This window comes from Pempheris klunzingeri, chromosome 11 (assembly GCF_042242105.1).
Source record: "Pempheris klunzingeri isolate RE-2024b chromosome 11, fPemKlu1.hap1, whole genome shotgun sequence".
NCBI lineage: Eukaryota > Metazoa > Chordata > Actinopteri > Acropomatiformes > Pempheridae > Pempheris > Pempheris klunzingeri.
The window spans coordinates 4,385,693-4,402,678 of record NC_092022.1 but is presented as its reverse complement, the minus strand read 5'-3'; the positions used below and the strand labels follow the sequence as shown (position 1 = coordinate 4,402,678).

General features: G+C 42.5%; 1 protein-coding gene across 1 annotated transcript in view; it reads left to right on the top strand.

The window, feature by feature from the left end:
* The window catches only part of prex1 (phosphatidylinositol-3,4,5-trisphosphate-dependent Rac exchange factor 1), a 76,804-nt gene extending 60,643 nt beyond the window's left edge, over nt 1-16,161 (top strand). Inside the window, exons 25-40 of the mRNA XM_070839159.1 lie at nt 152-431; nt 1,163-1,381; nt 4,307-4,395; nt 5,103-5,185; nt 5,900-5,990; nt 6,140-6,268; nt 6,368-6,409; nt 7,229-7,446; nt 7,677-7,779; nt 9,890-10,033; nt 11,034-11,148; nt 11,969-12,035; nt 12,874-13,049; nt 13,300-13,402; nt 13,819-13,886; nt 14,005-16,161. Of these exons, the coding sequence (XP_070695260.1) occupies nt 152-431; nt 1,163-1,381; nt 4,307-4,395; nt 5,103-5,185; nt 5,900-5,990; nt 6,140-6,268; nt 6,368-6,409; nt 7,229-7,446; nt 7,677-7,779; nt 9,890-10,033; nt 11,034-11,148; nt 11,969-12,035; nt 12,874-13,049; nt 13,300-13,402; nt 13,819-13,886; nt 14,005-14,047 (1,970 nt within the window). The 3' untranslated portion in view covers nt 14,048-16,161. The remainder of the gene's footprint in view (nt 1-151; nt 432-1,162; nt 1,382-4,306; nt 4,396-5,102; nt 5,186-5,899; nt 5,991-6,139; nt 6,269-6,367; nt 6,410-7,228; nt 7,447-7,676; nt 7,780-9,889; nt 10,034-11,033; nt 11,149-11,968; nt 12,036-12,873; nt 13,050-13,299; nt 13,403-13,818; nt 13,887-14,004) is intronic.
* The last annotated feature ends 825 nt before the right edge of the window (nt 16,162-16,986 follow it).

Below are 16,986 nucleotides of genomic sequence, written 5' to 3'. Positions count from 1 at the left end.
ACTGCCTCTCCTCTCCTCTCCTCTCCTCTCCTCTCCTCTCCTCTCCTCTCCTCTCCTCTCCTCTCCTCTCCTCTCCTCTCCTCTCCTCTCCTCTCCTCTCCTCTCCTCTCCTCTCCTCTCCTCTCCTCTCCTCTCCTCTCATCTCATGTAGCACAACTGAACCCCATGTCCCACACCCAGCACTGTCTGACCAGTATGGGAGCCCCTTCCTGGAACTGCACTGGCCTTGAAGGGGACGAGGCGGACGGGGAGGTGACCGCGGATGGAGGTGATGGGTTGGTGGACGGTCGGCGGGGTGGCCAAGGGGAAGGCGGGTTGAGCTTCCTGCTCAAGCAAGAAGACACAGAGACCCAGGACGCCTACATTTACTTGTACAGCCGTCTTGATGTTGCTGTAAGGGAGATGAGGCAGTATGTCGCTCAGATAGACGTGTAAGTGTTACAGTTCATATGGATTAATATTTTAATAAGTTCTCTTATCTCTACCCCCGTAGCAAGTATCATCTATGAAATAAAAAGAAAAGTGTTTGCTCATATCCATTCAGAAAGTATTTTCAGCTCTAAGAGCAACTGCTGTAATCAAATATTGTCATTCCACTGGTGTTTATACTCGAGTAGACTATTTTTGTTGCCTTCACAGTGACATTTAGAGAGCTCTGCATAAAAAAAAGCTAGGAGCTGTTATCCTTACACCAGATTCCCAAGGCTGTCCGTCAGCCTCTCTTTGTCTGTCTGCCCTTTGCCTTGTTTAAAGCTGAGGATTTACGAAAGGAACATTCTTCAGGCCCAAAATATTTATGGGCCGAGCCCAGTACAGGAACAGGGAGTGAGGCCAGGATAACATCAAGAGAAAGAGACACATATTGTGTGTCTGTGCAGAGGAAGGGGCGTGACAGAGTGGATGAATAGATGTGTATGTTTGATTGTGAAAGCATGCCGATTGTGTTATGACATAAATAATAGCGTATCTATATCCGTAAAGCTATCAATACATTTTAGTGTATTGCTAAAGATGTACACCAAAAATACATTAAGCTATGTGCTAAAACTTCTGTTGTAATTATACTGTAATTATAACTTTAACAAGCTTTAGCTTTATTTTGTTACATGTGATGTCAAATCTAATTTTGGGAACAATGTGCTTTTTTTTTCTCCCTCTTCAGCCTTTTGTCTTCTATCACTGAACCCACACAACTCCAGGGGGAGGGTGGGGAGCCTCCAGTTTACGAAACAAGTCAGCCACCCTCTCTAGCCCCCTGCGAAGAAGGCTGCGACCAGGACAAAGTGGAGCAAGGCGGCATTAAAAAGGTCTGCTTCAAGGTGAACGAGGAGGACCAGGAGGACTCGGGTCATGACACAATGAGCTACAGGGACTCTTACAGGTAATAGTTAAAGACTGTGGCACAAATAAATCAAACATAACATTTTCTCAAAAAGCTGCCTTTCTAATGCACATTTAATTGTTTATTTTTTTTTTGGGGGGGGTCTATGCTTACCAGCTAAATCTGCATTTTTTACAAAACACAAGAAAGGAGACTTGGGACACCCTTAACTGCGGACTCTATAAAGCATGAACAGCTCTCAGGCTCCCTCTTTACTCTACAAATCCGTAATGCTGCTCATTTCCCCCCCTTAGAGGATAAAATTTATTCCAGATGTCCGCTTTTTACCCGAGATCGAGGGCTAAAAATGACTTCAAAATGTTTTGGTCGGATCTGGTTATGTCATTTGCTTGTTGTGAGTTCATTCAGATGTCTCTCTGTATGTGTGTGTGTGAGAGAGAGAGAGAGAGAGAGTGTGTGTGCGTGTGTGTGTGCGCGCATGTGTGTGTACACGGGTCACTGGGCAGTACTCCACTGAGCCCCACCCTCCACCACCCACTAAGATGTAGTTATTGGTTGTTGGTGTGGTGGGCTGGTGTATAATAGAGCCAAATGTTTGGGGCGCGGCCTCCTCACCCACTCTGTCATTAAAGCTTGGCCACGCCATGTGAAACGCAGCTACCTCACTGCAATAAAATGTAAAGGAAAATGTAGGCTGTTGTGTGTGTGTGTGTGTGTGTGGTGCACAGCCTACACATGGTGTGTACTCAAGGTTTTGAAGCCCAGTGTAATGTAGTCAGTTGAAGGTATATGCAGTATAAGGCTGCACCATGACTGTGGATGAATCATCCCACTTGTGAAATTTTGGAAGTGCTACCGTGTTCCAGAGGTGGGTGGTGGATCTTATGTTTATTTCTTTTGTTTGAGTCTTGTTGAGAGAATCAGACATTAAAGCCCGAGGTGGTGACAGACCACAGCAGAGCTCGACAGTTGGAGGTCGCTGTCCGAGTACAGCTTGTGAGGAACACAGTGTGAGAACAGAAGGACAGAAGAGACACACACACACACGCACACACACACACACACACACACACACACACACGGGGTCAAAGACAGAGAAAGACAGAAAGAAAAATGTTTGTTCTGAACCCTGATACATTTTGCCTGTCACCAGTGTGTGTGTGTGTGTGTGTGTGTGTGTGTGGCCCCTGCCAAGACCTTTTGTCTTAACGGATGTACCAGCTGAGACAGATTACAGTTCACTCCTGGCATCAGAATGCATCCCAAATGACAACCTGTGATTGATCTTCCTTTGTTGCTTAACATTTCAAACAGTCCCATTCATCTCTTCTGTTTCCTTTTTAACAAGTCAAAATCAGTCCAATACAGACAGTCAGTTTTTCTCAGCTGCTTTTGGCGAACCAGCTTGCTCAACATGTCACGCTTGACAGTATATGGAACTTAATTTATAGACATAAACTACCGTTCCAGCTATGACAGATTGTGCAAGTCAAATTTGTTTACAATTTGTTTTTCTGGGATTTTCCAAAAGTCTGCGTTTGTTTAACTTTTTTTTAACACCCGAGTAGCTTCTCAGTTTTCACTTTGCATTTCATTGTGGGATTTGTGGGACATTTAATCTACATGCTGGTATTTTTAGTATCTTTACTATATGCCGTTTTCCCAGAGTGACTACTGCATATATCACTTGACAGTTTCAGTTTAAGAAGCACCTCACCTAGATTAGTAGATAGAGAGTGTATTTAAATGTTTAAGTGTGACCAGGACGCGTGCATGCACGTGTGTGTGTGTGTGTGTTTTAAGCCAGATTCTCTACTCCAAGCAGGATAATAGTCACAGTGGTGCTCACACTTTTAGCTGGAGGTGTGTGGCTGAATTTGGAAATCACCTCCTGATTCGGAAAAACACAACTCCCAATGCAGAAGCAGATAGCCAGAAGGGGAATAATGAGAGAGAGAATTGTGTGTATATTAGGCAGCAAATAAAGGGAAACACAATGGGAGGCCTGAAAGATGGTTGGACGGAGGGAAAGAGCACAAAGACAATTTCATATTAGTGTGAGTGTAACATGCTGTGCTTGTATGTGTGTGAATGAAAGCCAGCAGAGTGTTGAGGCCAAACTAGTAAAAGATGGTTATATTAACTCTCTCCCCATAATTGTGGCACCCCTGAGTTAGCCAACCCCCTCCTACTACCATTAGCACACATTCACACACATAAGGGACCACAGAATAACCCGGCAGGTGATATCCACCCCCAACCCCCTCCCAACTTTGTCTTCAAGCCAAAATCGAATAATAGCAGAGGAAGACAAAGCCAGTGTTGTCGTTTTGTAGCTCGTAGTCGCTTGTAGGCCATTTGTCATGGTAGTTCAGCTTGTGAATCACCCAGTTTCCTCCGAGGGGATCACGAGCGTGCTCACTTGAAACGATGTATAATTTCAGCCGCATAAATCTCCAACATGCTCCCGGTAATCATGTTGAATCACGTAGACTTATGGCTATAAATACCAGGCTATGTTATTTTACAAAACTGAAGGTATAGGTTGATGTTTTCTGCACACACCGGTAAGAAGGAATGCGACCGCAAGTGAGCTACAATATACTGGCAGAAAAGAGCATGCGGTTATAAAAGTGTTTTGTGTGAATAAGTGAGCTCCATTTCAATGTTTCAGTCTACACATTTATTATCAGTCACATGTTAGGAACTCCAAATGCTGCTACAGTGAATGCTTCTCTGTGTAAACTAGTGGCGGTTGTTGCTGTGAGAAACATTTAATTACCTCTGGTCAAACGTACTGTAAATCAGAAAAGGCATTTACAATCAGAAGGATTATTTGGCAGCATAATTACAAGACACGGCTTTCCAAATCCTTTCTGTGGTTTAAGAACGGAATGAACCCTTTGCTTTATTATGCATTTTGACTGTGTGCATTTGTGTATATCTGTCTGTGTATTATTACAGTGAATGCAACAGCAACAGAGATTCAGTCCTGTCCTACACCAGTGTGCGAAGTAACAGCTCTTACCTCGGGAGTGATGAGATGGGATCAGGTAAAGGAACGAAAGGAAACGTCGCTTTTCTGTCCATCCATGCATATTGTTTTTATGAATAGCCGTAAGTTAGACATTTTCTATTGTTTTGCACTCCACAACAGTGGATTTTAAGTGAAACAATAAACATTCCTGATCCGAAGTCGAGTAAGGAACCAGCACGAGAGAAAATGTGTCACTGTCCAAACAGACAGCACTGTAAAGTGAATTCTGTATAAACAACATAAGCCAGGCTGAAGCAAATACAAGCTTCCTGAGTGTCAAACAAAGACTAGAAATAATGGATGTTTGCGTAAGAATTGATCAGCAGTCGCCAACTTGTGATTCGTCATTAGTTTTTTGATGATGATGCTCGTATATCATGCTTTCATGAGGCCAAGACAGAGAAATACTGCAGATGTTTCTTGGAGGTGGTTGTGGTCAGATATTAAGTTCATAACTCCCACCGCCTCATTTTTTGTGCTGTGAGCCAATAATATGTCCGTTGCTGTTTATTACTCTTTTTTTTTTTTTTTTAATCAGCATTAAGTCACAGACAGCCCACAGTGAGACATTTTACTGAAACAATTAATTAGCCTTCATCCTTACATGAAAACAGATGGATAGAAATGTTTTCCGTAAGCTTGGGTGGTCAAGCAAAAATGAACACTGATGTCCAAATGTGTGACTTCTACTCAACTTTTATCTGATGTGCTTTGGCCCGCCAGGAGACGAGCTGCCGTGCGACATGAGGATTCCCTCGGACAAACAGGACAAGCTGCACGGCTGCCTCGAACATCTTTTCAACCAGGTTTGTTTAGGGGTGCAGTTTGGGGCAATAAATACATTAGTTTTCTGTTGGTTTAAGTGAGGACTGACTGAGATTACCTCGCATTAAACTCCGCCAAAAAAATGTAAAACCAATGTATTGAAACAAGAACACACACGCCTCAGTGTTAAATCTCCCCACCACCGCACCATTTGGAACAGATGATTGTGATAGCGATCAGTCAACATCTGGGCTGAGTTACCTCGTGGAGCTCTCTGTCCTCTGATCAGGATCCTGGCTTTCTATCTCTTCTTTCACTTGGCCTCTTTTCTGTCTCTCCTTCCCGCCCTCTCTCACTCACACATACAGACTTGCACTGATAAGTGGACCACGTTACACACATCCATCCATCTTTTCATCTCCTCTTACCAGCATCTGATGTCCTTTGACCCCCCCCCCCCCCCCCCCTCATGCGGTGGGCTCACTTAAACTGCTATAGTTCTTTCCACATGTAAACAGCAGCTCAGGGGGCCTGCACACACAAGCTTCATTGTGGTTAATACTGAAAGACTCTTGCCAGAAGCTATCTCAGTGTTTGTGTGTGTGTAAGACAGAGAGTACATGGGTATGTTTATATGACACAGACAGAAAGGAAGAAGAAAGAAAGATGTAGAATTGAGGGATGAAGGACATATAAAGTCTTATTGATTATCTGACAGTCTGTGCGTGTGTCTGCGCTTTTATTTCTGCATACAGGTTGACTCCATCAACAATTTACTCAAAGGACCTGTCATGGCCAAGGCCTGTGAGGAGACCAAGCACTTTTACTCTGACCACAGCCAACCAGGTACATGTTTATGTCTGAGTGTGCATACGTGTGCGTGTGTGTGTGTGTGTGTGTGTTGCATGTCTGAAAGGTGAGAGGGTGTATCCTCATGCTACCAGTGATACACTAGTTACAAACACTCACGCATTCCTGGGGTTTTATGTGACCAGAGTTCCGCCAAACAGAAGACTGGACTGTTCGTTGCCGTTATATCATCCACAAGAACATCCAGGAGGACCCTTGGAACCTGCCCAACTCTATCAAAACCCTGGTGGAGAGCCTGCAAAGATTCGTGGATGGTTAGTGGAGCAGACACACGCACACTCGTGTGGACGTGTAAATGTGCTCACGCAGTCACAGTCAGTCATCTTTATCTCGTTTTTCTTCTCCCTCCACAGATGGAAAGAACCAGCTTCTCCTGGCTCTGCTTAAGTGCACAGGTAGAGTAACCAGCAAAGTGGCAGTGAATAATCAAACTAGATAAAAGCCACTTCTAATTTTCGGCTAAATTACCAGAAGACTGCTGTGCAATCGCTCAGCAGAATTCAGTCTCAAGCAGCAGGAAAGGCCTCGTCACTGGAGTATTTTAAATGATTCCAACGCTTGGAATGAGTCTTTGCAAATGAGATCATCCATCATATGAAAATACAGCCAGATCTACATTAGGACATCTGAAGGCCCTTAAAATGTGATTAAATTGTAACTAAAATATAGAATATGGATTCTTTAGAACATTTCAATATTTAATTGGGTTTTATTCTTATTGTCTTTGTAGCTTATCCGCATTTCTATTAATAATGAACAACCTAATATAATAAAGCTGTACCAAGTATGTTTTGATTCCCTCACATCTGCTTTATTACAAAGAGATAACTCAGATGTTTAAGTTTATTTAGGTCCCAGTATAATTAAATCAGTGTTAAGAGTCTTAGTTTTCAGCATTGTTTTAATTTTCCAGATCAGGATGGTGTCCAGGTTGAGGCCAGTTGTTCAGTATGTTTGTACAGGAATGAGGGTTGGTGTCAGAGCGCTCCAGTCACTTTGAACTGTGCACAGTGGCAGATGGTGCTAGTTAATGGGAGATATCCTCTCAGGGGGTTCAGGCTAATGGAATAAAATATGTGTATTGGAGCATCTCCAGGATGCGTGTAATTAGGAAGGTTATGGTGGCAGGTTGGGATGCCTTTTACCCTCTTGGTGCCCCCCTGACGTCCCTCCACCCCTCTCTGACATCAAAGTTTCTTGTTGTCCAACACCAGACACGTCTCTGCAGCTGCGACGGGATGTGATCTTCTGCCAGGCGGCAACGGGGGCTGTGTGCACGCTGGCGGAGCAGGTGTTAGCGGCGCTGCGGTCACGGTTCAACAACGCCGGAGAGTACCAGGAAGATGGCAAAGAGACCAGCCGCAAGTGGCTGGAGCAAATATCTGTCATCGGTGTGCTGATGCACTTCCAGTCCACGTTAGCACCTCACCTGGTGAGGACATGTTTCCTGTTTTTCATTTGGCAAGAAAGGCAAACTTTCTAATGTAGCCTCACACTGTGATGCAGTCTGATGTCTCTGCTGCAGTTTTAAGCAAAAATCTAAATGCAGTGGCTTGCCTGTCGTATCAACTTTGCGGCTCTCTAGTCATGCAGCTCTCTCTCAACGATCAAAACTCTTTTCCTGGTGCGACTGAGCTGAGCTTTCTTTCTCTCCTCTGGCAGAAAGAGGAGCGGACTATGCTGGAAGACACCAAGGCGGCCCTGTTAGACCTGGACAAAGTCACTGTGTTCTTCAGGCAACTGGAGGATGAGTGTCTAGTCGCAAGTAAGAGACGTTATCAACAAAGACTGACTTGGCCCATTCAAACCACACTACTGCTAATGAGCAGCTGTATGGTTTGACCAACTCTAAATAAAGTTCCATTATGTGGATGTATGGCAGCTATTGAGGGTGAAATTGCCTTTTTACTGTTGCAGATTTCATTTTCTTTTCAGAGGAGAGTGACTGAATAGGGAGCTAAAACAACAGTATAATGGCTCCATAAATCATCTTAAACAAGGGCAGAGCATGTGGTCTCTTAAAGTCCTCATTGTCCTTGTATGACAGGGAAGATGGTCCCTTTCTCACAGGCTGAGGGGCTTCATTTAAACTTTAGTGCAGCTCCGAGACACATGAAATATTAACGCGTGCATCCTGGGAACACCCATAGATATATAGAAAACAGTACATTTAAATACACATACACATACGTAATGCTCTTGCACACCAAATGTGTTATGTGCAATAGTGAATAAATATTCTTTTGGAACAAATATCCTGCCAGACCGTTCAAGGTCATTTCAGAGTAAACATTTGAGCACAATAATAACTGCAGTAGTTTAAACTGAGGATGCACCCGGGGATGTTCATGTGGGCATTGTGAGCATCCTGGCATGACTGCGTGTGTGTATAAAGTTTAAGACCTGTGCGTATTTGTGGCTTTGATAACCTCAGGATCTGTATTCACTAAGGTGCTCCTGGCAACATGAAGTCTTAAAGGAAGCAGATGCAAAAAGCGACTGCATTCTGAATCGGTTCCCTTTTCAGCAGCCTCGGTATGGCCAACAGAGATTTGCCGCTCAAAGGAAAAGCACAACATGCACTTCTCATTTTAGGAGGCAAAGCTATGGATAAAGCAAGGATTTACTATTATAGGTCCACACTCAGCAGAAAAAAAAGTGTTTAGTGCACACTGCATACATTGTGCACGAACATGCGAGCGACTGCGCGCACTAACACATATTGACTTGGTCACTCAACTATTTCCTATCTTCTGCACTTTGATGTAAAAAATAGTTTTTAACTTTACTGCTTTGCTGAAGTTGCATTTTATGCTCAGACTGCTGCAGTGCAGGCAAATGGTTTGTGGCGGCAGCATCCATCGGACAGTATTGATTTGCTAATGGCGTCTTCGGCAAGATGGGAGCTGTACTGTAGGTGGGGTAGAGTGATGTAAGCACCACAGAGCCTGAAGCATCACAGCCAATTCCACAGGATTATGGCTTGATGGGTTCTCTGGGAAAGAGCGCTGACCCTAGAGGTCGCTCAGTAAAGGTCATCTTTTTCATTTTCTGAGAACTGCTTATGTCCCGCAGTCAGAAAATGTTAGGAGAAATCAGCACAAGTCTACTTCAGACTAAATTATTACTTGTCATGTATTGTTTGTAGAATTAGAAAAGGTTACTGCTCTGCACGCATGTCAGACAACCAAGACCAATTATTCTAAACCACAGTTGTTTTAGGTGAAGAAAGATATTTAGAAGACTGAGAAATGTGACAAACAGTAATATAACTGTCTTAATTTACATGATGGAATCGGGTATCAATTTCTTTTTATGTTGTTACAGCACATTAAATATCTCATTCCACCACTGTATTTGCCATCTGCTGCTACATGCTAGTAACAGCTCACGGACATAACAGTATGTGTATTGCAGGTTTTTGTATTTTTTTCCAGTATTGTGCACTCTGTGGGAGTGTTAAAGCAAGACTAAGGCAATGCAGGAGACAGTGAATTCTCCCACTTTCACTTGTGGCAGGATGGAGTTTCTAATATGGTTTTATGAAATCTTGTTTTGGGGAAAAAAGCAAATGATTTGAAATGATTGATGATGCTCACTAATACAGCGGTATGTCTGTTCTGTTTTTAATATCATCGGTAAGCCTGCAGTATAACAGAGCTTATGACTGTTGTATGCAAATATATCCAATATAATATATGGGTGTAGATATTAATACTCATTAGTAGAGACAGAGGACAATACACAAGTGTCCTTATTCTGTTCACTATAAAACTTTGCTTTTAATTGACTATTACTTCATAGCCCTGAATGCCTCAGACAGCCAAAAGTATAATAGTACACACTTGGTAACATCTCCACTCTGTGTTTTGCAGACACTCCAGTGTGTTACCAGGTGGAGGGGAGCCGGCAGGCCCTGAAGATCACCCTGTACCTGGACAGCTGTCTCTTCAGTGAGCTGCCTAGTCGGCTGCAGAACGGAGGCAGCCTCAAGCTTCACACCGTCCACTTCACCAGGGGTAAGTCTGGACAGACTGGGACACAGGAACTGGAGAAGCTGGAGATAAATTGGTACAGCATGACACAACAGTGGCAAGCGGGGCCACTTTTGTGCCAAAGCAATTATTTTATACAATATTTCAGTTTAAGCAAGAACTCCAGTCGAAACTTAACACACTGTTAGGGTCAGTGGGGGCCAGATCAAGGGAGTATTGTACAGAACACGGGGGACATGAAAATCACTTGATATGCACTATATATTGAACTGTATAATTTAAAACAATCAATGTGTTATGCAGCCTCTCAGCCTCTCACACATGCACACTTCCTGGTAGCTTTGTGTGCTTTTATTAGGTTAGCCTGACGCCTTTTATTGGCCGTTTAAAACTCCCTGCCTTTACGTTCTCCCCTACCGCCATGCCCCTTCTAGTTCTCCATCAGTCTCTGCTGGCCTAGTATGAATGGGTTGCATTATGCATCAAGCCTGTCTGCCAAGTAGCCATTAATTTTCAATAGACAAGTGCCAGTTGGAACACTAAGCCAATGAGAGAGCTGACATTGCTCCCATGTACTTCAGTGTGGAACAACACAGCTTCAGAGCCACTCAGCAGTGGTGATCTGTGGATGAATGTCGCCGCCTATTGGATAATAGTGTTTACTGCACTTTGGGGGGGAGAGAGTGTGAGGCGCATTGTGATGCTGCAGATGCTGAAGTTTGTGTGTGTGTGTGTGTGTGTGTGTGGCCATATCTGTCAGCACCATGTGTCCTCATATGGATAAAAACATTATAGACAATCATCACGTTTTCAAAACATTATTTTTAGAGTCAAGGTTAGGATTATGTTTAAGGCTGGTCGGACCGGATGGATACGGTATTCAGAATTAACGTTAAGATTATGTTCAGGATAATGATGAAGTTTGAGGAGTTCAAGGTTAAAGATCGAGGGCATTATAGTATGTGCTGGTGCAAATGTGCGCTCATCTGTATTGATCTAAATGCCTCCTGCCTGTGTTATCCAGCACTGGAGCGTCCAGAGGGAGTGTCTCAGCAGGACTACGCAGCCATGGAGGAGTTCCAGCAGCGCACCAACGCTGTCTCACTAGAGAAGGTCAAGGCCTACTACCGCAGACTCAGGTACGCTGTGCTACACTGCATCACAGCCCTCTAGTGGATTACTCACAAGCACTCAGGATATATCAGGATGTATTTCACCTTAAAGGGAGAGCTCACCCTGTGGTGTTGCACAAGCAAGCAGAAACTATGCTTCGATTGCTGCTTTATTTTTCTTGTCAAGGTCTAGAATCTTTCAAGGTGAAGACTGTATAATTTATCTGAACCAGTCCCTGATAAAGTCCCATGAGTGGCTCATTGTAAATTTCAGCATTGTGGGACTAATAGAGGAATATCTTATCTTATATACTAATGCCTAATGGCTCCTTAGGTCTGCTGTTACTCAAACTTCAGGCAGAAGTTTGTGTAATATTTTACCAAAATACTCGATTATTGAACCTCTTTTGTTGTGAATTTGATTAACAGGTCAAAACACGCTGAATGGTGTTTTTGATTATAATAAACATGATCGTTTTTTTTTTTAGATAGAATATGTTCAAGAAGCTCAGATTTACAGAAAACAACAAATGTATGCATTCATTTAGATTTTTTTCTATTTTCATTGTTGTGTATTGCCCTGCAACATATTCAAGGTTTTTAGAAGCTTATAATATTGTTGTGATTTCTGATATGTGCACTCTAATTCCCAAGAAATGACTTGTGCAGCATCAATAAATGATGAAACATGTACTGTAGCAGTGGCATATTCTATAAAGTGAAGTACTGTAGATGCTAGATGACTCAGCTCTCACACAGAGTGAGTCAGAGGAGGAAAATCTGTAGATTTCCAAACAAGATGAAGAGTTTTTAAAAACTGAAATAGATGTATTTTTCGTCCTATCAGGGCTTTCTATTTGGAGAAGTCCAATCTCCCCACAGACTCGAACACCACAGCGATGAAGATAGACCAGGTAAATATACACTTACGCTGATATATTTCCCATTTACTGTCTTGTAACAGAAGTCCATTTTTATATAATGTTGTGACTGAATATAAATGCAAGCACAGATACTGGGCCTTGAAGTTAGAGACCTTCAACCAAGCATTTCAAAAGTAAGATCAACTGGTGTGCCATCCCCGCCACTGGAACCCCCCCTCCCCCCACTAGCTCGTCAAGACCCCCCCCCCCATTAACTCCATCTAACCTCAACACGTCAACATAAACTCATCAGCGATGATTCTCTAGTGTCTCAAACTGACTGTAGCTGAAATAGATTCCAATGATTAAAACTGAGTAGAATATACAGTAGTTTAAATATATAGAGCTTTATCCTCGGGTCTCCGTTGTCTCTCCAAGGAAAGGCTGCAAAGAGTTCAACCTCTTAGTGTTGTTTTTCAATGGTTTCTCCCCATTTCTGCTGGTGCTCCATCTTAACAAGTCAGTTACTCTACTTAGTCTAGTATTGAATATTAGAAACATATGAGGTGGTGGTGTGAGATAATTTCACTTGTTTCTAATTTAATTCGCTTTTTAAAATCTTTTATTTAATATTGCTGTATTATTTTGGATTATTCCGCTGATGTTATTATATTCTGATAGGTCACTTGTCTTGAGAAAATGTCCATTCATGAAGACATTGTAAAGGAAACAAGTGACTTTTTCCTCTGCTTGGTTTTATAAGATACATTTAATAGTAGTCTAACTGACTTGGTAATATGGCCACTTTGGTGATTATTGTATTGTATCATCCTGTCATCACACCATTTAACCACTGACCCTCTCCAACCCCCCCGTCTCCTCCTCATAGCTGCTGCGACCCCTCAACACACTGGACGACCTCTGTCGACTAATGCAGTCCTACGTCAACGTGCGCCCGAGTGCCCAGGGCCACCCGTCAGGCGTCAGCGTGCTGTGCGTGTCCTCCGAGCTGTGCAACCGCCTGGGAGCCTGCCACATCACCATGTGTGGTACAGGCATGCAGAGGTCAGCTTGGCTCCGCACCAACATTATTAGACTGTTTGCATAGTATCACCAGACTGTCAGCTGGAATCAAGATTAACACAGTGCAGCGTGGATCAAAGACATGCTCCACTGAACCTCAACAGCACAACCTTGCCTCACTGTCTGAATTAATTTCCAATTTGGGGTGTCCAGCAGGTGCACGTGTGGACAGCCCCATTAGTGTGTCTTTGTTACAGAGGAACACACAGCTCTAACCTTTGTTTTTTTGCAGATGTACCCTAAATGTGACACTGGAGCAGGCAATGATCTTAGCGAGGAACCACGGCCTCATGCCACGCTGCATCATGCAGACCATGGATATAATGCGCAAACAGGTAAAGCCCAGGACCAGAGATTCCTCAGGAGACTCTATGGCCTCCCCTCTAAAGTTTAGTTTCTTTTCACTTATTTTAGTCAGAGCCAGGACTGGGCAAAATAGTTGAAATCACAATGAGTAGCATTTTTCCGATTTTGATATAAGTGAAAAAAATAGAAAATATATGCAAGAATCACTTTGATATTTGATGTATTTAACATACTTTCTAGTTAAATCCAATAAGACATGTGTGACAAAAATATTCAGCAACTTTTTTTCATTTCGCAAAGTCATATCAAATAATAGTCTGTGCCTTACAGGAGAATGCATCACACTCCCAGACTTAAAGTATTTCTAGATATTGCCAATTTAGCCATCTGGGACAATTGTAATATGTTCATTGTGGAGCTCAGAGCATCTTTTCTCTTCGATCAGGGGGCAAGAGTTGAACTCTCTGCTAAAAACCTCAAGGTAATGGACCAGATGCCTCCATCATTCCCAAGGTACACTATAAAAACACTTTCAGGCACCTCTCCCCATGCCATCAGAACATTTTACCATTTATGTTGTTAGACAAGGCGGATTCCCCTCATTTGAAGTTTTCTCTTTCTTTGTCACCAGGCTCTTCAAGCTGTGTTTGCCACCTTCAGATGGAGAACTCTAAGAAAAGCTCGTCAGAGAAAGGGCAAACATGGAAGAGGTGATGAGAGACGACAGTAACAAAAGAGTCTCACTGATCTCCACTGCCAATGAAAAGACCCTTGCCACCCCCACCACCACCACCACCCCCCAACCTGCCCCCAGTTACACAGGGATCATTCCACCATGGATACCACTAGAGTCTTCAGTGCAACCTACAGGCTAAACAAGACTGTAAAAATGACTACTCAGTTACCAGGGAGCACCTACAGAGAGACTGATGCAGCCTGGAGCTGAAGACCGGTCATGTATTGTTATACTGGGAAGCCGTCCAGATAGAAGTATTATTGCTTTGGCTGTCTGTCTACACAAAGCTGACACAAATGACTCAATAAATGGTGCAAATAATTACAACACAAGTGAAAGAAGACACCCACGGTGATTATGATCATCACTGAGCTCTTATTATTAACTGGATTAACCAAACTACCTGTAGCTGACCGTCATCCTAAAGCAGACATTATCCATTTTGCCTTGGACTGCAACTCCAGAGAGCTGTCTCTTTCTCTGTTTGGGCTGGTGTCCCCCAGGGCTCAGTGTTCGGACCCTAAGTGAAGTAGAATACTTGCATACACTGGTATTCATGTATGTTAGCTGGCTGAATAGATGCAGAAAGTTAAAGAATAGACAGAGAGATGGAAGTAGGGATTGAGGGACAGATGACAGATAGTGGGGGGAGGGGGGCTGCTCTTTCTTCAGCCCACTGCATGTGGTTACTGTGCAATTACTGTAGGTTTAGTGTGAGTACTGTATTACTGCACTATATGAAGGATAGTTATTTATTGTGTCCGGAAGGAGCGTTTTTATCCCTCACTTATTCTATATCAGGTATTAAAGAATCTAAAAAGCATTCCAGCCTACGTATTGAACAGTATTTAAAGGACCAATGGCATGCCATTTTTTTTTAGACGTCACTGCTTGTGTATTTTATTTATATGTACGGACTTTTATCATGTCAGGTAGTGTTAAATTGATCTTCAGGGAGAGCAAGGGAGGGAAGATAAACAGAAGCTAGCTAATCAGGATCAGGACAAAGGAAGCTACAGCAAACTATACGAGGTTGCTTGTTAGTAAACTGCCAAGTCAACAGGTTGGGTTATTGAATCATTGTTAAATTATTAATATATTAATTCAAATGTACTAGTTGGAGGTTTGCCTTCTGTTAACTAAGACATTTTGATTTTTAAATTGGTTTTTATGTTGTCTTGGGACTGTCGTATTTACTGTAGGTGTTAGAATAAGCACAATGATTGGTCCATTCAAGGTGCAGTGTTAGCAAAAAGTACTGTAAGCAGTTTGCGGTTGATGTAAACAAAGGGATCGTTTTCAGGATTGAAACACAGTAACATTGTTTTACTGAAGATTTTAATTTCTTGTACATACAGACTGTAACAATGTCGGAGGAAAAGATAGGATGTGTCTCAGAGCAGCGGAGTAATGCTATAAATTAAATTGGATTATTTTTATGGAGATAATATAGTGCATAAAACATTTCGTATTTGTGACCGTGCATTTGAAGAGAAGCTGTTTCTCTTCACTGAGCGTAACCTCACTGACAACTTGGGTTTTTTTTTTTTTGACTGTTAAAAAGGTCCGACAAGCATTTCAAGTATCTGTCTTGACATGCTGCATTCATTAGGCAGACCACTTAGTCCTTTTTATTTATTTAAAAGCAGTCTGGTTCCAAATGAGCATGTTGTAATAGTCTGTACACATCCGTCAGCGCTAGCATGACCCCTGTACATCTGCATAACTCTGTTAGCATATTTGCATTATTATCATTTCACTCTTTACAGAGCAGTGTACATTGTTTAAAAAAAAAAAAAAAAAAAAAAACTCCTCCTCAGAATGCAGCGTTCGTAACCATAATCTGGCCTCATGTGTGTTACCTGTTTCAATTAGCTAATGAGTGCAGCATGTTGGTGTATCTAGACATGTCACTGATTATTTACATTATTCTAATGTTTCTGTATATACTTTATTTGCAATTTTATGTTGCTTGAAAATAACTGTACAAAGGATCTTTGTTGAATCTTTCTAAAAGTATCACTGTAAATGCAATCTTAACAAGATAGTAAATAAAATGTTCACAGTATGACGATGTTTTGCAGTGAAGCAGCCGTGTTGGCAAGGGGTGATCCAACAGAGGACATGATGTCCGATATAAAAATGCGAACACAGGCAGTAAAAGTGGTTTCGCTCTTGTTAGGATTACTTCTTTTTATTCACTACAATTTATCTTGCAAATTTTCCTGCTTTGCCATGCAGTTTCATATGAGTGACCGGAAAGGGGAGGACAGAGAGGATTATTACATCTCTTTGCCTGCACACACTACATCAGCAGGCTTGTGACCAAGTGCTACTGGAAGTCAACAATAGGAGCTCTGACTGAAGTGGTTTCTTTCTTTTCTCGGTCCATTTACTCATCATTTTGCTTTACGCCACGGTAAATACGCTCTGATTGCATCCTGCTCTCTGGCCAACCTGATGGGGGGGAAAGGTCACTCTGAACATGCTGCCATAGGTTATGCAGTTCATCATGTGACATGGTGATTTTAGTTTAGTGCATTTTAACACCAAGCTGAGGGCTGAGATGTCCAATTTCTTTGTTTTGGCTCACTGATGTTGACAGATTTTGGCATGTATCCTTTACCGTCAACCAGAGGATGCAAACCTTAAAAAACATAGCTTGACACAGTTTGAGGTGTCCATTACCAGACTGAAGAAAGCTGCACGTATGAATATTCCATGAACATGCAGCATCAAATGAAAGCCCTTCTTGCAGCTTCTCTCTTGGGCTGCACTTGAGTGGGGAGGATGGAGGGTTATCTCGGGACAGATTTCTTTTTTAGAAAAGAGACACACGTCCATTTCCTCACAACACTTTTTAATGATTCTTTCCTC